This window comes from Osmerus mordax, chromosome 1, assembly GCF_038355195.1.
Source record: "Osmerus mordax isolate fOsmMor3 chromosome 1, fOsmMor3.pri, whole genome shotgun sequence".
NCBI lineage: Eukaryota > Metazoa > Chordata > Actinopteri > Osmeriformes > Osmeridae > Osmerus > Osmerus mordax.
In genome coordinates this window covers 21,825,042-21,836,349 of record NC_090050.1, presented here as the reverse complement: position 1 = coordinate 21,836,349, position 11,308 = coordinate 21,825,042, and the positions used below count along the sequence as shown (strand labels likewise).

The window sequence follows — 11,308 nt, the reverse complement described above, 5'->3', positions numbered from 1 at the left end:
AAATGTGGGCATCGCAAAGTATGGCCCTGACAGTCCTATAATGATTAATGGTCAAATATACCTCCCGGAGAGCAATGCTAAGTCCTTTGTTCTAAATCAAAGTGGCAAAGTAATAAGAATATTCAACTGAAATAGGAAAGCATGGCGACTGGGGCACTTCTGCAACTCAGTGGGTTAGAGTGAACGGAGGAAGCAGACAGGAACGCTGTCATTACATGTAGACACCTAGTAAAAGCACTCGGAAGGTTAGATCATTCAGCCCTTAGCTACTTTTCTTTTTACATTTAACAAATGAAACATGAACAGGCATGCGTAACAGCTATACGACAGCGCCCATATAATGTCACCTGTAGTTAAGATAGCTGTGCTTTCTAAAATACCTTTAATGAACGAGTAAACCTACCGTATGTCTGTGAAGGTAACGGTTTGATTGTGGACTGCCTTAGCAAGACAGTGCTTCGTCAATGAAAGGAAAGAATAGCTCCTATTTTCCAGATTTGATTTGTTCGGAGCATTGAATATGTGGGTTCTGAAGCTCGCTACGTTCTCCCCGACTGCGCGTGTCCCATCTGGCTAATTGTGTTATCAACAAACCCTAGTGCTCGTAGCGACAGTGGGGGAGGGAGCTGTTCCCCTCTTCCTGGTGCTGAAATTGCCCTTTGCTCCTTGAAGATTGATCCCTCCAATGAAACTCTTCAGCGTTGCTTATTATCATCAAGGTGACCTAGATATTGTCTGAAATGTATTTGTGTGTGTGTGTGTGTGTGTGTGTGTGTAGGGGGGTGGGTGGGTGGGGGGGGGGTACAACGTAATCGTTATTTATTTATTTTTATCGAAAGAATGCATAAGTATAGGAAATTAGAAAACGTGTACACCATTTGCCACTCAAAGATTGAAGTGATCGCATCAAGCGAGCAAATTAGGCCCTATGCGCAATTTTATTTGGCAGGCTCTTCAATTTGCGTTCTTTTCGTCTTTATTCCCTTATTGGCCACTAGAGGACAGCCTTGGACAAGTTTTAACCAATGGTTTTGACAGACTGCACCGGACGACATAGCGGGAAACAAAACTACAATACAGATTGTTTATTTAGTGTATGACAATGTAAATAAAATAGGATATGACATGTCTATTAAAAGCATAATAGCTGAGCACCAGTCGTATTCGAGCAATGACACATTTTATTGTAAATGTGCGGCCTGCTTCACTCACCGGGAGAAGTAGCAACGTCATTTCCGCTGGTCCGGTAAAATAGCCGTCCGCCGTGTTAGCAGCGTGCGTTGTCGAGTGTTAAATTCATTGTTTTGATGTTAGCGCAAACCTGTACCAAAATCGCTCCGCTTACATTTAGAAGTTTAACAGCTGCACGTAACAGTCTCTTAAATCTACACAACTGTAAATTTGCTGTCTCAAAAAGCCTAACTTTGCCTATAAGCCGATATATGTCACATCAACCAAAGCGGCTGTGTACAGAAAAAATGACGGTTGTTAAAATTGGCACTCATAACGGGACATTTCACTGTGATGAAGTGCTTGCTTGTTTCTTTCTCCGTCAACTCCCGGAGTACAAGGTAAACTAACTACGACAAACATCTAAATTGATGAGCTTATGTGAAGTAGCTAGCTACTACCAGTCATTCTGCAGTGACGGGTGCAGATACAGGAATTTGGTCAATTTATCGGGGCCAAATCGGGAGGAAAAAGTTCAAGGCTAACTGTTTCCATCTGAAACTCCATCGATTTCCAAAGAATGAATTGTAAAAGTGTCTTATTGAGGTGATATTGTTGAAATCCATTACTCTCACTGTACAGGATGCTGAAATCTTTAGAACCCGGGACGCTGCAGAACTGGCTAAGTGTGACATTGTAGTGGACGTGGGAGGAGAGTTTGACCCCAAGAGACATCGCTATGACCACCACCAGAGGTACCGTATGTCACACAACAAAACTAGACATGATGTTAAGTGGCCCTGCCTAACTGTCCATCTAGCTGTCTCTGCCAGTATGTCTGGTTGGCAGTAATGCATGCATATCTACCTGTATCACTGCCTTTCCTCGTTGCACGGCTGCCTGTCCGTCCGTCCACTTGTCTAATGTCATACCTTTAAGAACCTGCCGGTAAAGATGCAGAGTTACCTCCGCAGGTGGTAAGGATAATTAGTGCCCTTCATCGACCGCCTACCCACAGGTTCATGGGGGAAGCTGACATATTATATATGTCAACTCTGTGTGTGTCTCCAGTCCACAGTACGTTGTGAAACTGCCTTGGTGTGTTGGAGTGGGTGGCTTGAGTGGGAGAGTCCTAAAGCTAAGGGTGGTAAGCACGCCGAAAGTACCGCGTTGGTCACAATATGGGAGTTCCATTTGAACGCTTCCTAATAATTGTCTTGCACGCTCCTGCTTGCACAGTACTGGCTGTGGCGCTGAGGTATGTGGACACGGAGCCACGTAGCATGTGCTGGGTGATTGTGTGGAGCCGTCAGCCCTTCTTCATCCCTCGTTGTCTTGATAATCCATGCAGGGGTGCCAGAACAGGGTTAATTAGCACACTAATGGCACTGCCGCCCCCCCCATTCCCTGGCATGCCACTCATTCATCGGATGCCTGGTGCGAACAGACGCCTCTCAATTAAATCAGCATTAAACGACCACCAACGGCTTCACGTGGAGATGAACTCGTCTCTGCACACGCTCAGTTGACGTTTCCCTCTGGGTGGCTGTATTTACATTTCTGCTGCACACACCCATACAACACTCGTTCTCTCTCTCTCTCTCTCTCTCTCTCTCTCTCTCTCTCTCTCTCTCTCTCTCTCTCTCTCTCTCTCTCTCTCTCTCTCTCTCTCTCTCTCTCTCTCTCTCTCTCTCACACTTACACTCACACACACACGTCAGACAGAATCTCTGAGCTGCCATGCCAGTGTGATTGGTCGTCCCCTGCACTGAGAGTCAATGTTAGACTGGAGATGGAGATCGCCCCAGTGTTGCTGCAGTAGAACGGTGGCCTGACGATCAGTCCTGCTGAAAGCACTTGGCTTGTCAGTTGGATAAAACTTGTTTGGATAAACAGCTAAACACACACACACTCTCACACACACACACACATGGTAATACATCTTGCTCTCTGCCCCCCCCCCCCCCCCCCCCCCCCCCCACACACACGGTAATACATCTTGCTCTCTGCCCCCCCACCCCCCCCCCCCCCCCCCCCACACACACACACACGGTAATACATCTTGCTCTCTGCCCCGGCCCCACACACACACACAGTCCTGATCGGCACACGTGGCCCTGTGTGTTGCAGGACCTTCGGGGAGACCTTCCACAGCCTGTGCCCGGAGAAGCCGTGGGGGACCAAGCTGAGCTCGGCTGGCCTGGTCTACCTGCACTTCGGCCGGCAGGTCCTGGCCCAGCTCACCAGGCTGCCGCAGACCGACAGGCAGCTGGAGGCGCTCTTCGACAAGGTCAGACCTCCAGAGGGGCTCCTGCAGCCAGGCAGTCTGCCTTCACCCGCACACTCTCCGCTCTGTCAGCCAAGCTGACGCCCCAACACTCGGGGGGGGGGGGTCAGGATTGTGTTTACCAGGATTGTGTTTTAAGTGGTGTAGGAGAATGTAGGTTGTTTTGGCAGGGTGGTACTGGTGGTTATAGCCTGGGGTTTTTCTTGCCTGCAGCTCTACGAGAACTTTGTGGAGGAGGTGGACGCGGTGGACAACGGCGTCTCCCAGTACGAGGGCGAGGCTCGCTACGCCGTGTCCACCACGCTGAGCGCCCGCGTGGGACACCTCAACCCTCGCTGGAACAGCAAGAGCCAGGACACAGAGGTGTGTGTGTGTGTGGGACATCTGTCCGTTATTACATTTAGTCATTTAGCAGACGCTCTTATCCAGAGCGACTTACAGTAAGTACAGGGACATTCTCCCCGAGGAAAGTAGGGTGCAGTGCCTTGCCCAAGGACACAACGTCATTTTTCCAGCCTGGAATCGAACCGGCAACCTTCTGATTAATAGCCCGACTCCCTAACCGCTCAGCCACCTGACCCCCTAGGAGCAGATGTGTTCTACTGATCTGTCTGAGTACAGCATGTCTTCCAGAAGCGTCCGTGCTTCAGCTAACACTGTTAACAGGATGGCTCATGCTCAGGTGCGCACAGGGCTCCCAGAGGGGCGTGGCCTGCTCCTGTTCCCCTGTCTGGGAATTAGCCATGCTGCGTGAGTCAGCGGGTCTGGAGGGGGGAGAGAGTGCACCTGCTCAGCACTGCTCAGGTGCTGCCCTCAGAGAGAGGGAGAGAGGGAGGGAGAGGGGGAGGCCACGACCCAACAAGCAGGCCAGGGACCCGAATGACTTCTCAGTTACCTGAGCAGAAAGGAGGGGAGGAGACGGGATGCATGGGGCGAGGCAGGGTGGAAGGAAAGGAAAGGAAAAGAGAGGAGGAGGAGAATCAGTGTAATAAAGCTGGTTGATTAAATCCTGTTTGGTGTTCCCTGCGGGGCTGAGCTCCATGATGACTACAGCTCCTTGTTCCACTGCTGACGAGCTCTCAGTGGGGTAGCTGTTATTCCACATGAATTCAGTGGAGAGTCTCTCCATCCCTGTCCAGACAGGGTCCTCCCCTCCATTCACCAGGCTTGGAATCACTCAACGCTTGAAGGTGAGAGAGGCCAGATGGGTAGTAATGCCTCTGGACGTGCATGGCTCCCTGATGCAGACGCTGACGCTGGCTCAGATGACAGATTCTCACGCTGTCACGTGGTGATAATTGGGGGGAAAAGGAGAGAGCAGGTTTCTTTTGTCTGGTCAAACTCTCATCTGCGACAGCCCACTCCATCAGACGCTTTGAGATTAGAGTTGGAGTGTGTGTGTGTGTGTCTGTCTACATTTTGCATTTATATTTGTGCACCTCCGTGTGTGTGTGTGTGTGTGTGCTTGCTGGCGTGCACATTGAAGTGTGCGTCTGTCTGTTTGAGGATGCATGTCTGCACCTGGTGTGCGTGTGCGTGTAGACGGTGGAGTCGGCGGAGGCTGATGCGATGTGATAAGCAGTGTTTCCACCAGAGTACTGGGAGGAAGATTTAATCCCGTTTGCATTTCATCATCTCGGTCGGAAGGTGTTCAGAGTCAAACTGGGTTTAAATGACTAAGACACCGACAGGGGAAGAAAAGGGTTAGGATGGACTTCAATTAGAAAGATTTAATTCTTTGTTTTTAATTCAAGAAAAATAAAATCTTCAATAACATTGCATCCATCATTATATATGTAATTGTTTGTTGCCAGTTGTGCAATAGTGGTTATGTTTTTAATGGCATGGAGGGCAGAAATGCTAAAATTAATGTGAATAGAAGATGACAAGAACCTTGTTAAATGCAAACTAGCTAGCACACTCATGCATCCAATTAGCATTAACAAGGCAGATGCTAGCCTAACAGGGCTGTCTAATATGCTGTGTGTGTCTGTGCCTGGTAGGAGGGCTTCCAGAAAGCCCTGGCCCTGGTGGGGGCTGAGTTCCTGGACAGGGTGGACTTCTACCAGAACTCCTGGCTTCCTGCCCGCGTGGTGGTGGAGGGGGCGGTGCAGAGGAGGACCAAGGTACCACACACACACACATACACATACACACACACCAGGCTCTGTGGAGATGCTTTGACTCAGTGTCTGGTGTTGGGTGGTTTGACTCGGTGTTGGGTGGTCTGACTTGTGTTGGGTGGTTTGACTCGGGTGTTGGGTGGTTTGACTCGGTGTTGGGTGTCGTCCCCAGGTGGACCCCAGTGGGGAGGTCCTGGTGTTCCCTCAGGGAGGCTGTCCCTGGAAGGAGCATCTCTTCAGCCTGGAGAAGGAGCTGAAGGTGGAGACGCCCATCAAGTTTGTCCTGTACCCCGACCAGAACGACCAGTGGAGAGTCCAGTGTGTCCCCGCAGGCCTCAACACCTTCCAGAACAGGTACCCCCCCCCCCCCCCCCCCACACACACACACACACACACACACACACACACACATTCACCATTTGAGGAACATCACAGGAGAGAACTTCTCAACACCTGGGCACGGTGCTCCAGAACATCCTGCCTGCTGACCCCGTCATGTGAGAGTCACGTCTACACGCTTCACACAACAAACAGGCATTCTCACTCCTCCCCTGGGTGTTCCCGTGTCTGCATGACGACTAATCAAACGCACCTTCAAACCGCCGTTCAGTGCAGACATTCAGCACTGACCGTCTGCCCCTCTCCCCGCCCCTCCCCGTGTGTGCGGCGTTGTGTGTGGTGCTGCCCGGCCGTGTTGTGGGCACTGGGAGTCCAAGCAGCCCCTTAAGGACCAGACTGTCGACACGGCAACATAATCGCCTGCAGAAAGCAAGATAGCTGCAGATCTCCGGGGGGTGTTTTACATCTCGGACCTCCTCGTTTGTTTGTTTGTTGTGTGGATGTTTTTCGAAAGGGGAACGTCCAGCTTGATGTGTTAGTCACGTGCAGCTGTGTAATGGCCTGGGAGAACCCCACTGTGCATGTTAAGATAAGGACACACAAACACGCTGGCATGTTTATGTGTATATACTTGACACTTAGTTCTGGGAAGATCTATGTGGATGTGCGTGTGCGCGTGTGCGCGTGTGTGTGTGTGTGTTGTTGGCATGCCTTTCTTTCCGGTAGTGGGCTATTATTGTCTCTGCCACAGAAATCAAACCATCTGCAGATTCCAATTATGCACAAGAGAATTATTAAGTATTTCTGCTGATTTTAGTCACTTACTATGTCACTCAAAAGCAGGCAGGTTGTTATATTGTATGGTAATTAGAATAATGACACATTTTTACCTCTCAAATCATCAGGCTGGTATTGTTCCTTGTTCTTACTTTTTACTCTTTCTTTCTCTGTCACTTTCTTGTTCTTGTCTGTCTCTTTCTCTCTCTCTCTCTTTCTCTTTCTTTCTTTCTCTCTCTTTCTCTCTCTCTCTCTTTCTTTCTCTTTCTCTCTCTCTGTCTCTCGGTCTCTCTCCCTGCGTATCATCCATATCTACCTACTCGTTTCCACTCCACTGAGTAACTCATCAGAATATAGGCAGGAATGGACCTGACTCTCCCTAAAAATTGAGAAATGGGGCTCAGTGGTCCGGAGTGGGTCTCCAGACTCCGTTTAGTGTGTGATGCACCAAAGACGATGTAGGGTGAGGATGAGGAGGGCCGAGGGGATGAGATCAGCGCTCCAGATGGCAGTGTCTCAGGGCGGCTGCTCTCTCTGCAAGCTGCAGGAGGATGCTTGCGTGAGGGGTGTTGTTGACACCTGTGTCCCTGGTACCGCACCTGATGGGATATCTATTTATATCATCGCACGCCGCCAAGGAAAAGCAAGCGGAGCACTGCCAACGATCCTGCCAAAGTTTTGACTTGGACAATTTGATGCGTAATCAGTCAGATCTTTTACAGAGAAAGTGTTTTTGACAGATTATTTTCAGCTTTTTTTTTTTTTTTTTTTTTTTTTTGGTTTTCAAAAAGTGGATTAATGTCCCAGTGCTCTTGTTGTCTGTGAGCTTGTCTGACAGTGTGTCAGAGAGATGGGATGTGTGAAGTGTCACTGAGCAGAAGTTGGGTTTCACAAAATAACTGAAACGACTGAAAAAGATGTCAAAACATATGATTGTAGAGCACTGCTTATTTCAGGATGTATTCAAGAGCCTGATACCATGGTATTTTTTGACATGGAAATCCCAGCTAGTTACTATCCTAATCACACTTTTTGTGGGACGTCTGTCATCTTGTTGCTAGGTTGAGGTTGGAAACCTCCAGGCCTGTTAATTGTGCTGCTATTTTGAGGTTGGTCACCAGGGGTCTTAAAGAACCCCTACTTGCCTCGGGGGGAATGTCCCTGCACTTACTGTAAGTCGCTCTGGATAAGAGCGTCTGATAAATGACTAAATGTAAATGTAAATCTCTCCCGCTCTCTTTAATGAAGGCGTATGTTGACCTTTTCCTGGTAGCCCTCACACCCTGCTGCCTGTCATCATGGACTGACGTTATTTAAAAATGATTGACAGGCCGGCCTGGGGAACCTATAGCTCTCTGTACATACAGGATTGATTGGAACGAGGAGAGCGAACAGAGGGAATGTGTGTATGTGTGGACACCAAACAAACAGATGCATTGTGGGCCATGCAAAGACGCTTTCAACACGCCAGCAGCCGTTCCGAGGAGTGATGGTAGCAGGCTTGTGTGGACGGACGCTCATGATGGTACGGTCACAAGCGGCCGTCACCCTCCCCTCACTGACCAGGCTGGAGTCGTGAAGCCTACCCAACCCGCCTTTCCATCAGGAAATCACTGATCTGAAATGACTGGATTAGTGCCAGCTGTGTAGAGCAGCACATGTTCCTCGATCCAATCATGCTGCTGTTGATGGGAGATTAGGTGACTGGGAGGAAGGGATGGAGGAAGGGCTGGAGGAAGGGGTGGAGGAAGGGATGGAGGAAGGGGCTGGAGGAAGGGATGGAGGAAGGGATGGAGAAAGGGGAGGGAGAGTAGAGAATGGCAGCCTGGATCCAGTATGAGGTGGAACCTACGCCGGTTCCTCCAGAGACGAGGCAATATATCCTCCAGCCCGTCAGATTACCTATTGACTCAGATGGCAGCGTGTCGCCCTCCACCCGGCCGCGTCGATGAGGGATTTTCTGCACTATTAGAGAAGAATGAAAGCTGCTGTATTTGCTGACAGGAGGGCGGAGGGTGGGGAGGGGGGGAGGGCGGGGAGGGGGGAGGGCGAGGAGGGGGGGGGCGAGGAGGGGGCAGGGCGAGGAGGGCTCACCAGGGACTTACGAGGACATGCGCTACTGCTGCTGTTGCTGTTGTCTTATCTGTTTTGTAACCAGGTCAGACAGAGTGTGTGTGATTAGACAGAGGCAGGCTCAGAGGAGTGGGTTAACACTGTAGCTGTGCTCCATAGGAGCAGGGGAGGGTCAATGTGTCTGGGAGTTTGTGAGTCTGAATGATTTTGACCCCAGAAAACACTGGAATGCATTTACATTTCGACATTTAGCAGACGCTCTTATCCAGACCAACTTACAGTAAGTACAGGGACATTCCCCCGAGGCAAGTAGGGTGAAGTGCCTTGCCCAAGCCATTTGGCACGGCCGGGAATCGAACTGGCAACCTTCAGATTACTAGCCCGATTACTAGCCCGATTCCCTAACCACTCAGCCACCTGACTCCCTACCACTCCCTGACTCCTGTACCACAGAATAGGAAAGAATGTAATGAACTCATCAGCTCTGACAAAAACAAGTCCATATGTGTCCTATCAGTGTGTGTGTGTGTTATTGGGACATGTTTCCCAGTGTTTGGGCTTGCAGTGACATATGTAGCAGTCACACCTTGTCCCTGACCTGATGGCGTCCGTCTGTGTGTCCGTCTGTTCCAGGCTGTCCCTGCTGGAGGAGTGGCGCGGCGTCCGTGACCAGGCGCTGTCGGAGCTCAGCGGTATCCCAGGATGCATCTTCGTCCACGCCGGAGGCTTCATCGGTGGGAACCGGACGCAGGAGGGGGCGCTGGAGATGGCCAGGAGGACCCTGCAGGCTGCAGCCAAGTCCCCCGCCAACGGGAGCAGCTGACCTGGCCGTGTTCGGCCGCCTGGCCCCCCTCTCAGCTCCACGCCAGCTGGAACCAGGGCGAGGGCAGCAAGTCCATTGTAATTCATGCGTTCTGCCATAGACATTCAATTTGGCTTCCCTGTTTGGGACTGTAAAGTCTGTAGATTTTTTTTTCTTTTTTTCTGCTCTCTATTCTCAAGTTATCACTTATAACCAGACAGCTAATTTGAATTACATTGAGAATTAAATGAGTTATAATGGACTGGAGGAGCCCAGCCCTGAATGAACACCCCACACACTGACTACCTGCCATCACTATCATCATACTGCTCTGGATGTGTACAAGTGTTGTGTACTTCTTTTGTAATAAAATACAATCTGAACACAATTTCAATATCTTATTAATGTACATTGGGTTTTGTACAGTATAAGGTTTAGAAAAAAGAAAAAGGGATTTCACCATTATTAGAAATGTCTTGATATAATTTCTTGTGGATTTAGAGTAGGGCAGAGGAAGTGGAGGATGTCCTTTCAGAGAGATGTCCTTCCCTGCTGTTTGCTTGACACAGCAGTGAAGCTTTGGACTTCATTCTGCCAGCAGCATGAACACAGTGGACAGACATCTCAGCTCTGGGAGCGGAACATTCATAATCGTCAGTTATAGATTAATTCAAATTAATTTTTTCAAATGGCATGAGAAACCTCGCCTGTGACACGGTGCGATGGCCAGAGTTCCAGCAGGATGTGAGGAGAGCTGTGCAGTCAATTTACTACCAATAAAGCAGTGTAATGGATTGCCCATTAATACTCCCTAGGGTTTCTTCCCTCCCAGTCAATCTTCTTATTTTTTGGTTGTTTTCTTCACAAGCCTTTCCATCTCTCTCAGGCCTGTGTCTATACCTTCGTTTATTTCTCCGCTCGCCTGTCAAAGCCTCCCTTGCCACACACATTTTGGTACGCAATCAATGCATTATAATACATTTTAATTAATGAGCTTTTTTCTTGATTAAGGCTGTCAAAAGTCTTTCAACAACGTTGATTGTCCTTTGCAGTGTTCACGGGTACGGTTAACTTCTCTCTCTGCATCACTGCTGCTTTTCTCTGCATCACTGCTGCTTTTCTCTCCATCTGGGTGCGTCTCTCTCAGGTGTCTTCCTTTCTTTGTCTACAGCCTTAACCCCCCCCCCCCACACACACACACACACACACAGCCTTAACCCCCCCCCCCACCCCCTCACAGCCTTAACCCCCCCTCCCACCCCCTCACAGCCTTACCCCCCCCTCTTTTGTTACCTGCAGTTTCTCCTGTCGTATCACAAGCAAAATTGAGTTGTTCTACCGCTCTAAATCTTACTTGTAGACACAGACTATTGTTTTTCATTTTTAAAGCCAAGAGCGATCCCATAGTGGCGTACTCTCACTCTTCATAGTGAAACAACTGGAAGAGCAAACCAGTGTGTGGCACCCTGGTGATGGGGAGGACCTCTGAATATTGAATTGAATTTCACGCACTGGCTCATTTCTGAGAACAATTTAATGTTTTGGTACAATTTCAATGGTCTTTTCACAAAAAATTCTCATTTTAGCTTTTCTCTTTCACACACACACATTTTAGTTTTATAAATGTTCCCTCCCTACCTCTGCTTTGTTGGGTTTATGTCAAGGTCTCAATCCAATCACTGTCTGAGACAATCCTTTGCAGTCACGATTTATGTTTTAATCTGTTGAAATCCTAAT

The 11,308-nt window shown here is 49.2% G+C and overlaps 1 protein-coding gene across 1 annotated transcript; it reads left to right on the top strand.

Moving 5' to 3' along the window:
• The first annotated feature begins 1,267 nt into the window (after positions 1–1,267).
• myg1 (myg1 exonuclease) lies at positions 1,268–9,959 on the top strand. The gene is made up of 7 exons (XM_067240006.1): positions 1,268–1,571; positions 1,813–1,925; positions 3,301–3,460; positions 3,671–3,820; positions 5,461–5,583; positions 5,753–5,934; positions 9,403–9,959. Exons 1-7 carry the CDS (start codon positions 1,308–1,310, stop codon positions 9,590–9,592), a joined length of 1,182 nt encoding a protein of 393 aa, XP_067096107.1. The 5' UTR covers positions 1,268–1,307; the 3' UTR covers positions 9,593–9,959.
• Positions 9,960–11,308: the final 1,349 nt, after the last annotated feature.

Coding starts and splice junctions, on each gene's coding strand:
- myg1 (XM_067240006.1), top strand. CDS start 1,308: ATGTTAGCGCAAACCTGTACCAAAATCGCTCCGCTTACATTTAGAAGT. Junction 1,572..1,812: donor GTCAACTCCCGGAGTACAAG/GTAAACTAACTA, acceptor CTCACTGTACAG/GATGCTGAAATCTTTAGAAC. Junction 5,584..5,752: donor CGGTGCAGAGGAGGACCAAG/GTACCACACACA, acceptor TGTCGTCCCCAG/GTGGACCCCAGTGGGGAGGT.